The 17133-nt window shown below is 49.8% G+C and overlaps 8 protein-coding genes across 8 annotated transcripts; 3 read left to right on the top strand and 5 right to left on the bottom strand.

The window, feature by feature from the left end:
* Positions 1–82: 82 nt before the first annotated feature.
* Positions 83–1845, top strand: CGCA056_v005488 (uncharacterized protein; the record flags this gene model as incomplete). The annotated part of the gene is made up of 5 exons (XM_037320740.1): positions 83–148; positions 215–413; positions 469–657; positions 738–866; positions 923–1845. 5 exons carry the CDS (start codon positions 83–85, stop codon positions 1843–1845), a joined length of 1506 nt encoding a protein of 501 aa, XP_037180667.1.
* Positions 1846–1929: 84 nt separating this feature from the next.
* CGCA056_v005487 (Secondary metabolism regulator LAE1) lies at positions 1930–3403 on the bottom strand (the record flags this gene model as incomplete). The annotated part of the gene is made up of 9 exons (XM_037320739.1): positions 1930–2389; positions 2449–2568; positions 2646–2683; positions 2745–2767; positions 2829–2951; positions 3011–3029; positions 3094–3116; positions 3167–3254; positions 3314–3403. The coding sequence occupies 9 exons, from the start codon at positions 3401–3403 to the stop codon at positions 1930–1932; spliced, it is 984 nt and encodes a 327-aa protein (XP_037181482.1).
* Positions 3404–4447: 1044 nt separating this feature from the next.
* Positions 4448–5895, bottom strand: Ache-2 (Acetylcholinesterase; the record flags this gene model as incomplete). Its single annotated transcript, XM_037320738.1, has 2 exons — positions 4448–5093; positions 5165–5895. The coding sequence occupies 2 exons, from the start codon at positions 5893–5895 to the stop codon at positions 4448–4450; spliced, it is 1377 nt and encodes a 458-aa protein (XP_037181481.1).
* A 1822-nt stretch (positions 5896–7717) lies between these two features.
* Positions 7718–8199, top strand: CGCA056_v005485 (uncharacterized protein; the record flags this gene model as incomplete). Its single annotated transcript, XM_037320737.1, has 2 exons — positions 7718–7788; positions 7842–8199. The coding sequence occupies 2 exons, from the start codon at positions 7718–7720 to the stop codon at positions 8197–8199; spliced, it is 429 nt and encodes a 142-aa protein (XP_037181480.1).
* A 411-nt stretch (positions 8200–8610) lies between these two features.
* CGCA056_v005484 (putative inactive purple acid phosphatase 16) lies at positions 8611–9876 on the bottom strand (the record flags this gene model as incomplete). The annotated part of the gene is made up of 2 exons (XM_037320736.1): positions 8611–9656; positions 9717–9876. The coding sequence occupies 2 exons, from the start codon at positions 9874–9876 to the stop codon at positions 8611–8613; spliced, it is 1206 nt and encodes a 401-aa protein (XP_037180670.1).
* A 721-nt stretch (positions 9877–10597) lies between these two features.
* Positions 10598–11889, bottom strand: lovD-3 (Acyltransferase LovD; the record flags this gene model as incomplete). Its single annotated transcript, XM_037320735.1, has 3 exons — positions 10598–10858; positions 10915–11732; positions 11796–11889. The coding sequence occupies 3 exons, from the start codon at positions 11887–11889 to the stop codon at positions 10598–10600; spliced, it is 1173 nt and encodes a 390-aa protein (XP_037180669.1).
* A 659-nt stretch (positions 11890–12548) lies between these two features.
* Positions 12549–13376, top strand: stcU-1 (Versicolorin reductase; the record flags this gene model as incomplete). Its single annotated transcript, XM_037320734.1, has 1 exon — positions 12549–13376. The coding sequence occupies one exon, from the start codon at positions 12549–12551 to the stop codon at positions 13374–13376; it is 828 nt and encodes a 275-aa protein (XP_037181479.1).
* A 159-nt stretch (positions 13377–13535) lies between these two features.
* Positions 13536–16058, bottom strand: CGCA056_v005481 (uncharacterized protein; the record flags this gene model as incomplete). Its single annotated transcript, XM_037320733.1, has 8 exons — positions 13536–14061; positions 14108–14349; positions 14408–14821; positions 14872–15185; positions 15292–15689; positions 15767–15870; positions 15931–15954; positions 16008–16058. 8 exons carry the CDS (start codon positions 16056–16058, stop codon positions 13536–13538), a joined length of 2073 nt encoding a protein of 690 aa, XP_037181478.1.
* Positions 16059–17133: the final 1075 nt, after the last annotated feature.

Here is a 17133-nt window from a genome sequence, read left to right as displayed (position 1 = left end):
GGGAAACTGGAAAGCTTGTAAAGACTTCGCAAGAAAGTGTTTCAAAAGCGCCAGCAAGACAGACACAGCTCTTGGTGCGATCATGTCAATCATCCCTAGCGACGTGTACGGATCGCTGATATCAGGTGGTGTTATGACCATCCTTGCGGTATGACCAAATGGCAGCACGGAAGATCTTCTCTGAAGGTATCGACTAATTACTCGGATTACTTAGATTGCAAGCGAGCATGAGAAGCGGCGGGAGGCAGTTGAGAGCGCCATGGCAGACATACCGAAGAAACTAGACCGGGTACAAAGGCTATCAGATGTTCATGTCTGGTCAAAACGCCTACACGAAAAGGCGGACGGAGTCTTGGCGGCCATCTTTGGCGTTTTGCAGAGAATCATTGATGATATGACGATGGACCGGGCAGGTTAGTCAAGTAGTTCGTTTGCTTCACCAGGTTGAGAGTACTGATATGCCATCAGCCAAGTTCAAATCAAAGCTGAAGTTCGGATCAGAGGACCAAGTTACCGGGGCTCTCTCTTCACTGGATGACAGCATTTCGAATTTTCAGATGGAGTTGGACATCTGCGCCCAATTCCGAATGGGCCGTATGCACGAGATGATCAATGCAAACGGCGCCAAACTGAGCATCATTGAGAAGGTCGTCAAAGGTGAGAGAGAACGCCTCCCGACCAGACCATTTCTCTCAGACCGTTGGTCACTGTGCTGAAGGGACTAAAATGTTGAACAGGGCTATCTCAGGACTTGAACGAAGGAAACGTTAAAGCTGTTACCAAGGAGACCATCGAAGAACACGTTTGCAATGCCCTGCACCGATTCTACGCAAGCAACCCCCATTTCAACCCCGTCAATGGAGGGCGTAAGTCCATGCCGTTCCTTGACACTGATGAGCGATGTCACTGACTATGCAACTAGTGAAAGAACCGCTTCCAAAAAGGCGACAAGGTGATCTCGAAGTCAGAATTCCGGAGCAGAACAACAAGATTGTCGAAGAATGGTATGAATCTCTGCAAGACTTCGATCCTAGTCCAGAGAAACATGTTATAGAGTGCATGCGCGCTGGCCTCGGCCGGTTAACTCTCGAAGATAGAGAGAAAAGCCAATGGATCCTGGCTACACCGGAGGTTTCCAACTGGCTACGTCTCGATGAATCAAGTATCCTCGGCGTCAGAGCCGAAAATGCACCAGATGGATTACATCACCCATTATCCTTCACGGCGGCTCTTCTAACGGAAACACTTCAAAGATCAACTGAGTTTCCAGTGTTGTCTTTCTTCTGTGGGATTCGAACGAATGAGAAGTTCGACAGAGTGCTGTGCGGACCCTTGGCTGCTCTCAATAGTCTGAATGGTCAGCTGTTGAAGCACTTTTCGCAAAAGAGACCAGATGTCGATCTGTCTCTATTGCAACAAGAGAACAAGCGATTGATGAAGAAATCCACCCAGAAGCCAAGGTATGCGGTTAAACTGTTCCGTGGACTTCTTGACCTTCTCGAGGATGATGATGTCGTCTTTATCATCCTTGATTCTTGGTCGCGATTGTTGGGGGATAGAATTGAAGCTGACAAGGTCATCGAAAAGCTGTCTCAAACCACGAAGGACTTCCCTCATTTGGCGATCAAAATTCTTGTCCTAGACCCTCTGCCATCAGATTCAATTCATGAATCGGCTCATTCGGTGCTTTACGTCCCGGAAGAGATCGACGGTTGGAAGAATGACGTGTCGCTAAGCTTGTTGAAGGCAAGCAACAAGAGAATGGTGGAGGAATTTAAAGATGTCCGGAACAGAAAACGCGAGTTGGATGAGTCCGACTCGGAGACTTCTGATCAAGACTGGTAGAATAAGGAGTATATGTCTATGCCAATGCCACTCAACAGGGCCTTTGTGCACAAATTATGTGTCTTCGCTAGTTAGTTGATTCGTCTATACCGCTTGCGCCATAGACTGGTGAAAGGGCACATACATGTTCCAATAGCCATGCATGTTCATGTTCCTGACCTCCTTCTTGGCTTCATCACAAAGCACCGATACCTCGGCTGGATCCCAGCCTTTTACCCGTGTCAAGAGAGCCATCGAAAACCCTTCGAGTCCCATTTCGAGATTCGCGCAATGCCAGCGACCGATCTCCTTTAGCTTCGGATGCTGTGGCCACGTGTTGAATGGCCATCGGGCTGTTCGGCGTCGTATGTCTACAAAGCCTGCCCGTTGAAGGTCAGGAATGCATTTTGGGGCATAGTCGAGCGGCCGGCCTATGGCTCTGGCGGCTTCAACAACAGCAGCATGCCACCGCCAAAGAGCGGAGTCCGTCGTAATGGTACCGTCGGTGCAAGACATGGGAAGTTCGAGGTCTTGCATTTCAAACCAGCCTCCTGGACTTAGGTTGCTACTTTTATGTCAGTCTCTTTCAAGCGTGTTGACTAATTACAATATGCCACGCCTTACTCAAACGCCTTCCGGATGATGGATGGAAAGTCAAAAAAGCTTCCCGCCATGGCTCGGCAGAATATGAATTCGAACGGTCTTTTCCACTTCCAGTCTTTTTCTAGATCATCGATCTCAAAGCTGCAATTAGATGGCAGACTTGGCTCATTGCAATCAGTTTACCTGCGGTTTGAGAAGTTGGTACATCCGTGACCTACTATTCTGGTTGAATTGCACTTAGGTCAACACCGATGACCTTATGATTATTAGTGGTGAAGGTCATGCCATGTGAGAAGCGTGATACTAAGATCACTTACCTCAGACCCAGGGTATGCATCGGCTTCAGATATTGTTAGTTATGGTCACTCACCTCGTGCCAGCAATTTGTAGATCGAACTCACCGAAATCAATGGCCCACACACCGGTGCCTGTTCCCATGTCCATCACCCTCTTCGCCTTATGCTTTTCAGGACTGCAAGCTAGCTCTCCGTCCAATGTTATCAGCCATATGTGATGCTGCAGTTCTGTATGCAATCAGATATCTGCCTCGACACATGAAGAAAAAAGGGAATGTTATGCTCACTCAGCCGCTCAACTTCAAGCTAGCAGATGTTCTCGTTAGAACGCGTCGAACTGGGGAATACATTGAAATCAAAAATAAGATACATCGTCGTTTGGGTAAGCGTATTCTAACTTTCGTCAGTGAATCGATTGGTCGCGTTATCGTCCATTGACATACTGCCTCGGCTCATGGAATGGTACGTCCGCCCATTTTCAAACTCGTAGTCAAAAATGCTAGAGCGCAACGATATCAGCGAAGGTGCCGCCTGAGAAAAATTAGCAACGACAACGAAAGGTTTGGACGAGGAGCCCATCTACGTCGCACCTCGCTGAAAGTCGAGTCAACATCGGATGCGGCCTCATCGAAATCCGTGTCGCGCTCCTGAGCATGTACGTCATTATGCTGACCTGTCATGTTTACGATTCAGAGCATAGAGGAACGATCAGAAAGATACCATCATTTCTTGGTCACCATCAGAGAAATCCATTGTCACAATTGATCGGCTCTCGGCCGCGATCCCAAATAGGTGGATTCACACGGTCGCATTGGGCGGTGTCGTCGATTTGAGGAGCATCAGTGCGGGGAGGCTTTGAGAAAGTGTGGAAATTTGCGGACGGATGATCGGGTAAATGGAAAAGGCGTCCAGTATTCTGCGCCGCTGCCATGCATGTAAAAGCAAGGGTTGTGTGCTGCTGTTGGCTCAATTAAGCCCGCTGTGTTGCATCATCGTGCTATGTGTGATGCTCAAATGTTCACCCTTGGCATTGGGCGCTTGCGGAAAGGCTTGGAAGTTTTGTTCGTAAGGAAGACAATTGCTTTCTGGGTTGTCCTTCTGTTTTCTTAGATACACAAATGCTTCAGATGAACCGCAGTTGGAGAAGGGCTGGGGACGACAACATGGGACTTCGCAAATCCAGGCTTCTCTTGGAGAATATGAGCTGCAGAGTTCCATCAATTCTCAACAGACGGGCACCTCGGGTGTTCTGAATTTTCTGGCCGGTTGGCCCAATGGCAAGGCGTCTGACTACGATGTATCGTGGAATCAGGAGATTGTGGGTTCGACCCCCATGCTGGTCAAAATCTTTTCCCTTTTGTGGATAAGAGCGTCTTAGGGTTGATCCTTTTTTAGTCCGAGGCCACATCCGGGCGCATGCGGGCACTGTACGGGATATGAGCCGGCTTGGACCCACACTGAGGAAGAATGGAAACTTCTACTCGTGATAGTGAAGTTACTTTCTAAGCAGGTGAAACGCAAAGTAGTCTATTAAAACCAGTGAAACCTGTTATATCTATGTGGTCAATCCCAAAAGCCCGGCCTATCTATTTTATGGATGCGCCCGGGAAGAACAGCCAAGTCACACCTCCCTCCCGGTCAGAGCATGACATAACAACTCACATCCCGTTCGCCTTGCACGCATCATCGACTACCATCTCATCAATCACCTGAACACCAGGACCTCAAGGCGCTCCGAACATGATCATCTTTCCACTGTAGGCCTCTTGCCAACCAGCCTTCTCTGGAGCATCCAGATTCTGTGCGAACCCCAACCACAAGCCCTGCATCGCTTCACTTGTCTGGACTTCATAATCTGAAGCAGCAGCTTTGAAATCTCCCCTCGTACCAAAGATCTGAGGCAGTTCAGTCATGTGATAGGCGCCGGCCCAGAAGCACGGACTGATATCAGTAAAGTTGCCGCTGTACAGGTATCGGTACGTCTTTCGCTTCGCGGCTTCTCGCATCCCGGCGGAGTGTGCAGCTGGGCATTGGAAAAGGGCGAGCGTCAATATCTCGGACATGGTATCGTTGACGCCCATGTGCACTGGGTCCTTTGAGAACGGGACCATGATATTTCCTTCGCGCAGATTGGAGCCGAAGATCGCGGGACGATCACTGAAGAGGCCCTTGGCATAGCGATCTGTATAGTTGGAAAACATCCACTTCTCGTCCGGAGTTGCGATGAAGTTCAGAGGTGGCGTTGCCATGGTATCGGTGTAGTTCGTGAGAATGTTGACGATGCGCTCAGTTGGCTGGGAACGCATGCAAACCAGCTCAGCATCCGGGACCGGAGGGCAACCGAGTTCTTTCGCCACAAATGAGAAGTTGCTGTGCATGGGATCGAGTGTGATAAGACCAGTGAAGGTGGAATCAAGACATTGCCGCTGTCTTGGATAAACCCCTTAACGAAAGGATCATTAGGGAACGCAAAGTTCTGCGCATCCGTAGATGCAGCACCAGAGGACTGGCCCCATAGAACCAACTTGTTCAGGTCACCACCAAATGCTTCAATGTTGTCCCTGACCCACTCAATGGCCATGCGCTGGTCCATGAGACCTAAGTTGGACTGCTTGAGGCCAGCGGCATTGGGGAAGCCAAAGATGATCAGACGATACTGCACTGCCACAACAATGTGACTCTTGCTACGCTGGATCCATGCCGGAGGTTGCTGCAGAGGCACAGACGAAGAACCAGTCTGCAGTCCGCCGCCATGAATCCATGTGAAGACCGGCACTTTGTCGTCTTTGTTGATGTTTTTCGGGGCCCAAACCGAGAGAGAGAGACAGTCTTCGCTGATCTGGGCGAAGTTGTTGTATTCGGTGACCGCATCATTGATGACGTTATGCAAAGTGCTCACAAACTGAGGGCACGCATCAGGCGTCTTGGTGGCGTTGAAGGGTGCGTTGCTTGTATATCGCCGAGGTGGAGAAAAGCGCAACTCGTGTGTCGCCGGTTTCCCATAACGAATGCCTAAGAACTGGCGAACGTTGGGATGTGTTGAGTTGATGAAGCCCGTGATTTGACCTGAAGTTGTCTTTACCACCATGCCGTCGCTTGGTGTTGGAGATGCGTTGGCAGCATCAAGTAAGACCCCTAGAAGACAGGCCGGGAAGTATGCGGAGACTCGCATGTTGGAATGGTCGATTGTGATCAAATAATTGAAAGATGTAAGCTATTGTCCGAGAAGCTACTGGATCTTGCCGAAAAGTAGTTCTGGTGGCTGTTGATGTCTTGTTCTTCTTGTTTTACAAAACCCCCCAGATGGTACCCCCAGTCTTCTTATATCCTGTTACCGCATCATGGACACGGCGGGACAGATACTTCCTTTGTTCGTGATATCTCCATCGCGCATAGCCGTGATCTGAATATCCGAAGGCAGCTGCGTACCGGACATAACGTCGGGAAGGTTGAATCGTGATTGGCTGCTAGTCGAGGTGGTAGGAATTAAGAGCGCTTGTCGCAGATGACGCCCTACCTTAGTGTCTAACATCCCGAGTAGCTCAAAACCTTTGGTTGCTGACGCTGACAATTCCATGGTATTAGCCGCGCGGACAACACCAAAATCCTGCAAGTTGAGAGTGCGCAGCTCCTGCCGTTTGGCTGTGCCGATCTGCCGGTTCCCAGACCTCGTGGCCGTGGCCGGGTTCACAGCCATCTGCCTCCGCGCCACTTTCGTCAAATGAAAGCAGATGCGCCGCATTCTTCGATCCATCTGCTGGAGTTAAATTTCAAAAGCTTTGTCACCACAAAGGTAATCACTCTCGTTGGCTTGAAAGCTAGGTATTCATTGAGTGCGAGCCACCTAAACGGTTCCCCTTCGTCGAATCGAATTGGTCGTGTATGACGCAAAGGTTTCCTTACATTTGAGTATCTCGTAGCTCCAGAAATTGTTGTCAAATTCGTGCACTTGATCTCGCTGTCATGGAAGCAACCACTTGCGGAACATCGTTGCCTGGAAGCACTACAGATGAACGATACACCTCGTTCAATCACAATGGCCGAATTTGCCCTCAGCCGCACGGATGACCAAAGAACGTCTTCAAAAGAAAGCTTTCCTGTCGATTTTCTGGCGTATCATTCGGTAAAGCCGGGTTCGTCTCAATCACCGTCGCGGCCAATCGGGTAGATCTTCGGTGCCGGAGGGAAGGAAATTCGGTGACGGGATGACTGAAGTTAGCTGGAGTTTGGAGCAAGCAAGACCCAACAACCAGAGTTGCGGGAATATCTACGAGACACCATTATGGTAAGTCCCGCCCTAAATTTCCTCTTTGTGCTGCTGCTTGCGTCATTCAATCCATTCGGCCTCTTGTCGTGTCCCGTGGTGCAGTTAAGCTCCGGTCTCCACAAACACAGCCGGCCCCAATTCTGGATTCAACCCAGCACGGCCAACAAACGTCAATATTCGCACAACTTGCCGTCGTTTTCCGTGTGTAGACCGTGTGTAGAAAAATCTCGCAATTATTTAGGGGTCTGATATTGTATGTCACGTCGTAGACTGGAATAGTATTGGGTCTGAACTCTAAGAAGTCGTATTGGTGTTGGGCCCAGAACATCTGGCAACGAATGCTCGAGTGGTGAGTTGGAACAACATCGTGTGTTGTTTCTGTAGAAGGCTGAGTTAAGTTGTTATATCTCAATGAATAGACTCCACAAAATAAATAGTTGTGTTCTTTCTGGTGGGAATACCAAATATCAACATCAATTGGGGAACTACCATCCCCAGGCTTCGGAGCAAATATGCGTCCTATTTTATGTAGGGATCGTTCTCAACCTTGCAAATTAATAAAGCTTAACCGGCTACTTCTAAGACCAGCCGTCCACTCCATCCAAGTACAAAATTGCGACTTATGCCAAACTATTTAAACACGCATTTCCTGCCACTTGTCCCAGTTCTCTCTTTTAAGACCCCTACGCAAAAAATCAAGGCATTGCATCGCCCGATCAGCACAACAATGAAGCTCCTCCAGGTCGCCACCTTCATGGCGTTGAGTCTCAGCGGGGTATACGGCGTTCCTCAGATGCGGTAAGTTCATATCACAACTACGTCAATGTTTGGCTTGACTAACTCCGGGTCAGTTCCGGCAATGAGGTAACCGTCGAATCCCGAAGCCTGGGCAACTCCGACGCGACTCGATCTGGAGTTTCGCAATCGGCCGAAAACAAGGAGAAGAGAGACATCGAGGTCGTCAGCCGCCCCAATGGGCCAGCACCGCCCTCGAAGGGAGATCCACACGGACCCCCGAAGCGGTCCTTGGTCGGGCTTGTCAAGCGGCCTAATGGGCCAGCGCTACCTTCCAAGGGCGATCCATCAACTCCCCCTAAGCGAGATCTGGGACTTGTGAAGCGACCCAACGGTCCTGCTCCGCCGTCTAAGGGTGACCCGCACGGTCCGCCGAAACCTGATGTGACTGAAGAGGCTACCCAGGACGAGTGAAATAACTTTACTTGTCGTTGAGGCTGGGCTTTTGGGAAGCTAGAATGGTGGCTTAAAAGTCCATGGATGCAACCTAAAGCACGCGATAGAAACCTATTTATTGAGGCATGTACCTAAAGCAGCCTGCAGGTCAATGGTCATATTTTTGTCGGTTCCGTATCAATAACAGTAGGATCTAACTTTGTCAATGACCAGAAGTCTTCGTGTCTAAATCTGAACGCGATAGATGTCTAGTGTCAATTGATCTTTTGACTTGGTCGAGAATCCTAGGTTGGGATTGAATTAAGCTGTTATATGTGCATCAAAATCAAAATATCTGGACACGGTATTCATGAAAACAATTGAGAATACGTCCGGCCATCTTTCAAGTTCAATTCGTCCTCCAGTACAGGTCGTGGAAAAGCTGACGACTTATGTCCGTTGATCCGGGGTAACAGGGTACTGATCTTGCCCGTAGGTTGAGTTTAGCGTAACAGAGCCGACCACATCGCCGGACTCCAGTCGTATTGAGGTGCCCACAATACCCTTTGACAGATTGTCCCGCGTCAAAGACAGTTGTCTCGACCCTCGAATCCAGTTTCCGTATCCTCCATAACCCGAGCGTTGGCCGAAGCACAGATTTACACCGGTGCCCTCAACGCTTAGCCCGTTGACAGCGCCGCTCCACTTGTAGCACCAGCTATTCCCATGGTCATGGCCGCTGAAGACTGCAAGCATACCCGGAGTCGCAGTAACGGCTTGCATGAAGGCTTTATCTTGCCCGCCGTAGCTGCACGTGTCCTTGTTGGTGCCATCGCTGCACCATCCTTCGGACTGCCGAGAGAGGGGGTTATCTTGGTTGATGCCGGGCTCCTTGGCCGGGTCAATGCCTTTCGCCTGTACGACGCGTGAGGCATCTGGTGGGATATGCACGAACGCAAGTGAGGTTATGTTCTTCTTGTGCTTGTTGACCAGATCGGAATTGGTAGACTTGAACCACGAGACGACGCTCTCATCCACCCAGTTTGGGTTACCGACTTGGTTGCCAGACGAATCCTTTTGGAGATACTTGAAGCCACCCCTGCTATCGAAAAACCAAAGGAGAAGCTCTGGAGCGCAGCTGTCCTTGGTGCAATCCGACGCGTACACTGGGAGGTAGTAGTTGGAGACGCCGACATCGCCCGAGACCATCTTCTGAGTCCTGGAGTTGACCCATTTTCCCTCGCGGGCGAGAATGTCACTACCACTTAGATTGAACTGATAGTCGTGATTGCCATATGTACTGCTCCAAGTAAGATTGCGATCGAGCATAGGCTGGACGATCTGGTCGAGAACAAATGAGGCATTCTCGAGAAATGCGTTCTCGCCAGTGATAAGATCGCCATTCAAAACAACAAAGTCCGGTTTGGCCTTGTCTAGAACATCGTTCATGACTTTCACGGTCTTCTTGTCCTGGGCTGGGCCGAATGACCAGGCATCTGCAGAATGTCAGCGATTGCAAATTCTTTTTTGCCTCTCAATGACCAGTATGAGCTCACTCTCTCCAAAGTGGAGATCCTCAAAGATGGCAATCTTGAAGTTTCCATCACTGCTGAATTGAAGGGGCCTGGAAGCTTTGTCGTTTTGCCTCGTTTCCAGCAACGGAACCTGCGAAGACAGGCCTGCCCAGAGGGCTACCGAGACCCAGAAGCTGAACATCGTGTCATGCACTCGCAGCGAGGACCAGTGTGAGAGCAGCCGAGTAAGCGACTGATATCAGTCCAAAAAACCTTCATCCTTCTCACAAGACCTCTCGGTATATATGTTGTCATCATCTGATGTTTTTGGTCGCTCGCACCTACAAAGTTGGTGAGCACTGTTTCACGAATGCAGCCCAAGGCCATACAGATGTACAGATATGCAGGTGTGTACGGAAGGGAGGCTTGGCTTTTGAACATTCATGGAAGCCGTGGAACCCGCGACGTGGGGACCCTTTCGGATCTCCAGCCGCAAACGCCCAACATAAACTTTGACTGCCAGATATGGGGTTAATTCAATGTCACGACCGAGAAAGACACTCCGCGATCAACCAAGGGAGCTGTCAACTTTCAAAACCAGATCTAGCCTGGGATACCATCTGAAGTACGGACGTGCAGTCAGCAATGTCCGATCATCCATCCTACGCTCGGGGCATTGGCAGCTTTCAAGTTGGCGTCCGACCCCGATCAAAGAAAAGTGTGGACGCTCGGGGCCGAAGCGTGGGGTCCAGGCGCCGGCGCAGAGGGTGGGAAACCGGACATCCATTGTCAATCATTTCTCAGTCAATGAATAGGATCTGGGATGAAGCCAATCTTTGTCAAGAGGTCTAGGCAGTATGATTGCGGTTGAAATTAACCATCGTGTGTTCAGTTACTAGACGAACTAAGCCGCATGCGACTGCTCAGTCCTTGTTGAAGACCTCCCTCAAGAAACCAGCAATCAATTCGGTGCTCTTCGCATCGTCGGGGGGCATGATGGCACTGGCGTAAAGCCCGCCGACTCCCTTGTTACGATTGACAAACCACACCAGATTTGGAATACCTGTCATCACGAGAGTTCTACCGGGCAGACCTTGCGTATCTTTCTTGACAAAGTAAGCTCCTGGAGCCTGCCCCACCTTCTCGGGATCGTATGGTTCCCTGGTCAGGCGGCCATACATCATCTGCATTTCAATCATCAGCATTCAAATTGCTTCAATCAGAGCCCTGAGAGACTTACCGCTCCGTATGAAAGCATCTTAGCTGCCGGTGAATCGGGGCTGAACTGGGACGAGAATAACTCCGCCAGGTATTCTGGCCCAAGTAAGCTCGGCGTCTCTTTGAGGAGATCGGCTGTGAGTTTTGCGATGTCTGGAACCGTTGAGACTAGCCCCATGGCGCCACTGTCATCCTCAGTCACCCCGGGGTATGGCCCCGTCATCGGCACGAGTGTCCCATCTGAAATCCTCGTGCTGGTCTCAACAAGATGCTTCTGAATATCCGGGTTCTTGTCCGGATGGAATGTTGTGCTAGTCATTCCCAGAGGATTAAAGATATTCTTCTTCATATACTCTCCAAGCTTCAACTTGGTCAGTCTCTCAACAGCAATACCGGCCCACTCGATACCGCCTCCATAGGCCCATCCTTGGCCAGGCTCAAACAGGAGGGGGATGGTGTAAGCTTTCTTCGAGTCTCCCGAAAAGGCTTGAGGGTGCTCATCGCGTGACATCCGCCATGCTTGAAGGCGCGGATCAAACAGATCCACACCTACTCCGCTGGTGTGAGATAGCAAATGACGGAGGGTAATCTCCTCTTTGTGGGGTGTGAGAACAATGTTGCCTGTCTGGTCGTGGCCAAGCACACCGAAGTCCTTTAACTCGGGAAGAATATCATAAATGGGCTCATCGAGTTGAACCTCACCGCGCTCAACACATTGCAGGGCTGCAATAGCTGTGATGGTTTTGGTGATGGAGTAGATCCAAAAAGCACTATTGCTGTCGATCTTGTCAGATCCGATAGCGCTTCTTCTACCGTAATATTTCTCAATGAAGGGCACTCCTACAAGGAGTGAGTAAATAGTCCCCTCGATTGTAATGTTGATAGTCCATCGGATGGTCTTACCGGTGCTGTTAACAGCCAAAACGGCTAATCCCGTGACTCCGTCGGCGTCTGGGTGCGTCTCGGCAGCGCAGGTGTCCTCAAATGAGATTGGCATGTTGATTGACGAGAAGGAAAGATATCAAGCTAGTCTAGCTCAGGGATTTTCAAGTCCGCTGCGATCAGTGGCAGTTAACTTATGACCTGCCTGGTTGATTCGGGACCTTTGGCATTGACATTGACTCCGCGGGCCCATTAACGACGGCCCTCAGCAGTAGGCTGAAGTAACTTCACCATGTCAACGACATTCCCGCTTACTAAGTATTGTAGGTCAATCAATATTGTAGATCTTGCCTTGGCCTAGGCATGACTCTATGAGGCGGTACCGGAAAGCATCATTCTGCGAGTTCCGGCCGAAATCCGGGGTCGTGCAGCTTGCAGCGGGGTTCCACCCAACTGAATCATCGCCATGGAAATGACGATACGTGGATCTCAAGATTGGCTGGAGCCATAGTTTTGTTTGGCCGTCGGAATTATGTGACACAAGCTTTCCGTGTAAGAGATGCTTGTTGGATCAACGATCGGAGCCGGCGGCTGCATCGGGGATGGACTGTCCTCGATAGTTTATGTGGTCTTAGATATGTACCTCAAGGACCGAGTGCTTGAATCTTGTGTGGTGACTAGTATCAAAGACATTTAGCAAAATATTTCTCAATCAATCTGCTTAAGTGAAAGCTTGTCTTCTACGTCCACGCCAAAACGCCGTCCAGAAACAACATGGAAGCCATCGCGAGCCGCAAGCGTATCAACCCCCCTCGGGACGCAAATCCCAACGCTCTCGTCGGGAAGGTGGCTCTCATCACCGGATCTTCATCAGGCATTGGAGCTGCAGTAGCTAGAGAGCTATCAGCCCGAGGTGCCTCGGTGGTGATCAACTATGGCTGGTCACATCTGCAGGGTGCCGCCAACGAAGTCGGAAACAGCCTAAACACCCCTTGGATAGCTGTTGAGGCAGACATATCCACTGTAGATGGACCTGCTAAGCTCGTCAAAGCCGCCGTCGCCAAGTTTGGAAAAATCGACATTATCGTCAACAACGCTGCCAAGGCGACGCTTGCCAAGGTCGAAGACACCACGGTCAATCTCTGGGATACTACCATGAACACGAATGTTCGGGGCGCATTTCTTGTCACACAAGAGGCTTTGCCTTACCTGCCTCCGAAATCTGAGGGCGGGGGCGGTAGAATTATCAATATTACGTCCGAAGTTGCTACATCACCCGAGACCCTTCAGACGGCCTACGCAACTAGCAAGGGCGCTATCGCAACCCTCACTAGATGTCTCGCTAAGGACCTCCCGCCAACCTACGGGTGCACAGTCAACGCAGTGTCACCCGGTATTGTGAAAACACCGCAATTCCTTGGCGAACTTCAGAAGATGGGCAACGCATTTCTGACTCAGATCTTCGATGCGCGGACTCCAGTCGATGGATGGATTGGGTTGCCTGAGGATGTTGCTTTCGCTGTTTCGTTTCTGGCCGAGGAGAGAGCTAGCTGGATCAACGGCGCGAGCATAAATGTTTCTGGTGGAATGTTTTTCGATTAATTCCAGGCCTCGGTTAATCGAAGTAAACCGAGATAGCAATGTCTTCGTGTCCATGCTATAGCCTTCCTTACAGATGCAATAGTCAGACATGAAAAGTTAATATTGTGATTCAACCTTGTGAAATCGATTCAACTCAATTATGCTCAATTATGGTTGCAGTTATGGATGACTTGCTGAAGGCCATGGTGCATCGATCCACCCGATGGAAGGCTGCGTATTGTACAACTCTGTTAACAGATCGTGTTCATCCAATGAGCTGAAGTCCGGAATGACCCCCGAACTATGGCCATTGGCAGAGCTCCATGCGTTGTCTGGATCCTCCTCAGCAATTGTTGCGAACGGGTTTGTCCACCAGGGCACCGCAAGTCTGCTTTGTTCCGATGCCTCCAGTACCTGTGAAGACCCTCGCGCCGAGGGTGGGCTAGCCCCTCTTGCTGTGGACTGTGTTGCCTCCTGTACTACATTTGAAGTCTGAGTCCGAGAGTCGTTTCTGAATGTTAGCTTACACAATGCCATGAATCCCTCAAAAAGCTTTTGGACACCCATCAAAGCTGAGTTCTGTCCACTGAATTCTCGCAGGCCATTCGTGACGTTTGCTAGTAGCTGATAATCCTGTATGCTGGAGACGCTGACTGCGTGAGTGAAAAGCACGAAAAAGGGGTATAGCGGATAGAAAAGCACAAGCCTGAGAGTGTTAGCAATGCTTCAATTGCCACAGAGGAACGACTCACCATGAAACGGAAACCCTGAAGTTATGGATATCTGTGAGAGTCTTGGCATGCAATAGCATATCATTGAGAGACGATAGTGAGGTTCGGGCAAACCCAAGGAGCTGTTGGTGCAGTCCAACGTCTTCAGCTAGGTATGGATGGAGCTTCACCACAGAAGTCATGACGGAATGGTAGGCGAAGTCGACTCCCATCCACTCGCCTCTCAGGTAGCTATCCTTAGATTGGAGCTGTGTATTGCGGGACTAGCGTCATGTTAGCAATTTCGTGTCTTGTGTGCTAGCCAATAAAGAGTTGTCCCACCTCCCGAATAGTTTCTTTAATCTTCCACATTTCTTGTTGCATGCATTGAACCCTGGAGAGCATGTCCTTCGAGTTACTCCGTTCTCTGGAGCCATGAACGATTTCGTTCTGAATCTCGGCTAGCCGCAAGTAGACATGAAGCAAGTATGTATGTGGCTTTGCTGGATCAGGACTGAGTAGGTCTGTAGTATCGAGATTCATGTCAGGCAAACATGCTGTCCGGTTCATACTCAATGCCAACGCTTTGTCGAACATATAACAAAGAGAAAGGCCATATCGAGCTTCTTCAGACCCAAATTTGTAAGATGGTGATGATATGAGTTGAGGGCCGCCAAGAGCCATGCAAGTACGACATGCAGCAGTACTCAATTGCCAGCACTTCTCCAACTTGCCAGAGAGCAACATATACATGGTCTATGCGCCGTCAGTCTTCTGTAACTATGTAGATACTCACTGGCGCTTACCCCTGATAAAAGTGCCTGAAACAGCGACATACTTGGGTGATCAAGAACCCCACTACGATGCAGGGCTATAAGTATGTTCTTCTCATACTGCTTTTGCCTTTTGAGCAGATGCGCATGCATGAGAGTACCGGGCTCTGAGTTCGTTGCCCCGAGATAGATCCAAGCCAGGAAGTTGACATTGACTGTGTAGTGGAGGTAAGTCGCACCTGATACTTTGTTCTCGATCAAGTCCAGACCCTGTTTCTCAAACGTTTTTGGTGAGATTACACTACCCATGTCGAGTATGAAACACAATCCAGCCTCCTTTCTGGGACCTGGGAGTTCGTTAGTTAATTGTTCCTTGCAATTGTCGCAGCTTCTGTGAGGGAATGCACTTGCTGTTCAACATGAAATGAAGGGTCTCAACTGATGGATAGTGACTTTCATCGGAGGGGTCGGCGGGTTCCGACGCGTAGCCTTCAGGGTCAATTGCGAGTGCAGGGAGGGTATTGCTCGTCGCGAAAGCCAGGGCTGACTCTAAAACCTGTCGCTTGCTCTCGTCCAGTCCAGCTCGGCTTTGAAGCTCTGTTTGAATATGATGTTGTGCCTGCACAGTTGCGGGTCCTCTTTCAGTGCTACTGGACGAAATTGACTGCCTGCCATGTTGAGATGCCGGTGTCTTCTGAGACTGCGGTTCGGTGCTTAGATCCCTAGTAGGTTCTGGGGCTCTTTGTAGTCTTGCCGAAGCGGTTGCAGGATTTGAAGTGATTGAGGGCGCTCTAGGCGACTGGGATCTACGCCAATTTGGAAGATAGGCCGCGGTTTGAAATCTGCGTTGACTGTGATGGGACTAGATTAGATACGGCTCTAACTGATGTAGAAACCCTCGAAGATTGTAATTCATCACCAAACTGACATTGGCTCTGCCGTGTTTTTGACTCTTCTTCTTGGTCGTCTCCGTAGACATGGAGCAGATGCTGCTACACAATTGGCACAGGGGTCATCTCTATCACATTTGATCTTACACAGCAAGTTAGCCTGATAGTAAAATGAGTCCGGATGACGGAGGTTTCAACCTACTTTCTTAGAGAAACACAAATCACACTAAACCCGTAGTCAGCAATGGAGCCTCATGGATAATCTCAGTGGTAACTTACAGCCCGGTTCCTCGGCCCGGCTTCTTCAGCCACTTGTTCCAAGTCAGCCATCATTCATAAGGAGGCTACCGGCAAACGCCGGAATGGTGGCTCGTTTCTGGAAATCCAGATCCGAGGGTGCCGCGATTACGGTAGATGCGGCACGGTACCTGCGGCGTGGACTGGATGGAGGAAGTTGGTGGGCGACACTGTCTCTTCCGGGAAGCTGAGCTGATGTGATGTCGGATTTCGGACGGAAAGAAGGCCTACAAGGGAAGATGCAGGAGTAAGTTATAAAACGCTATGGCCTATGTGGGTCCATATGACCCGTCCATTCGCGGACCTGGGGTTGACGGGATCCGATGTCCCGGTGGGATGCGCACATCATCATGTCGCGCAACCGCGGTGATCACGAAACAATCTTGAAGTTGATGTGGGACAAGGGATCAAATTTCCACTGCAGACCCTTTTCAAACAGATAAACGATTCAGGTTAGGTGCCAAATATCCACGAGATGCGGAGATATTGACCACTCACGGTCTCCGGTACAACTAGAATCTGTCGGCTGTATCGTGTCATTCATATCAAGACCGCCCTCGAGTGGCAGCCACATCCAGCAAATTAGCACACATTCAAACCGAATTTCTGCTGAACCAAAGATATTGAAACTATGAAGTTTGGCCTGTATGAATTATGTTAATTGTTTCAGCTTCCCCCATGTGGCCAACTTAACACAAAACCTTCAGCACACACAACTGCTTGCGTAGTCACACAAATGTTCCATGACGTTCCCGAACCAAAGATTGTGATTCGTCCAACCGGTACATCAACCTGGACGTCTGACTACGGCACGCCCGTTTGGAGTCATTCAGGTGCATCACAGCGTAAGCTCTTCAGATGTCAAGCGCTCCGACAGATGCACTTCAGGCAACAGCTGCCAGTCTACTGCAGTTATCCTGATCTGATCACCAAACTAATTATACGAAGCCTTGTTAAGTAAGAACTTGTGTAGTTTTCAAGAAGCACGGCAGCTCTGAAAGTCGATCAGTCACATGTCCTCCACTCTGCAACGACCTTACAACCAATTGTTCTCGCAAACCTGCTGATTATGAGAGACAAGCTCGAATTATTGCGATCCTTCTTGTAA

The sequence above is a fragment of the Colletotrichum aenigma genome (assembly GCF_013390185.1).
Source record: "Colletotrichum aenigma strain Cg56 chromosome Unknown KSG_Cg56_contig03, whole genome shotgun sequence".
In the NCBI taxonomy this organism is placed as follows: domain Eukaryota; kingdom Fungi; phylum Ascomycota; class Sordariomycetes; order Glomerellales; family Glomerellaceae; genus Colletotrichum; species Colletotrichum aenigma.
Note: the sequence above shows the minus strand (reverse complement) of the source record. Positions and strands in the feature narration are given on the sequence as shown.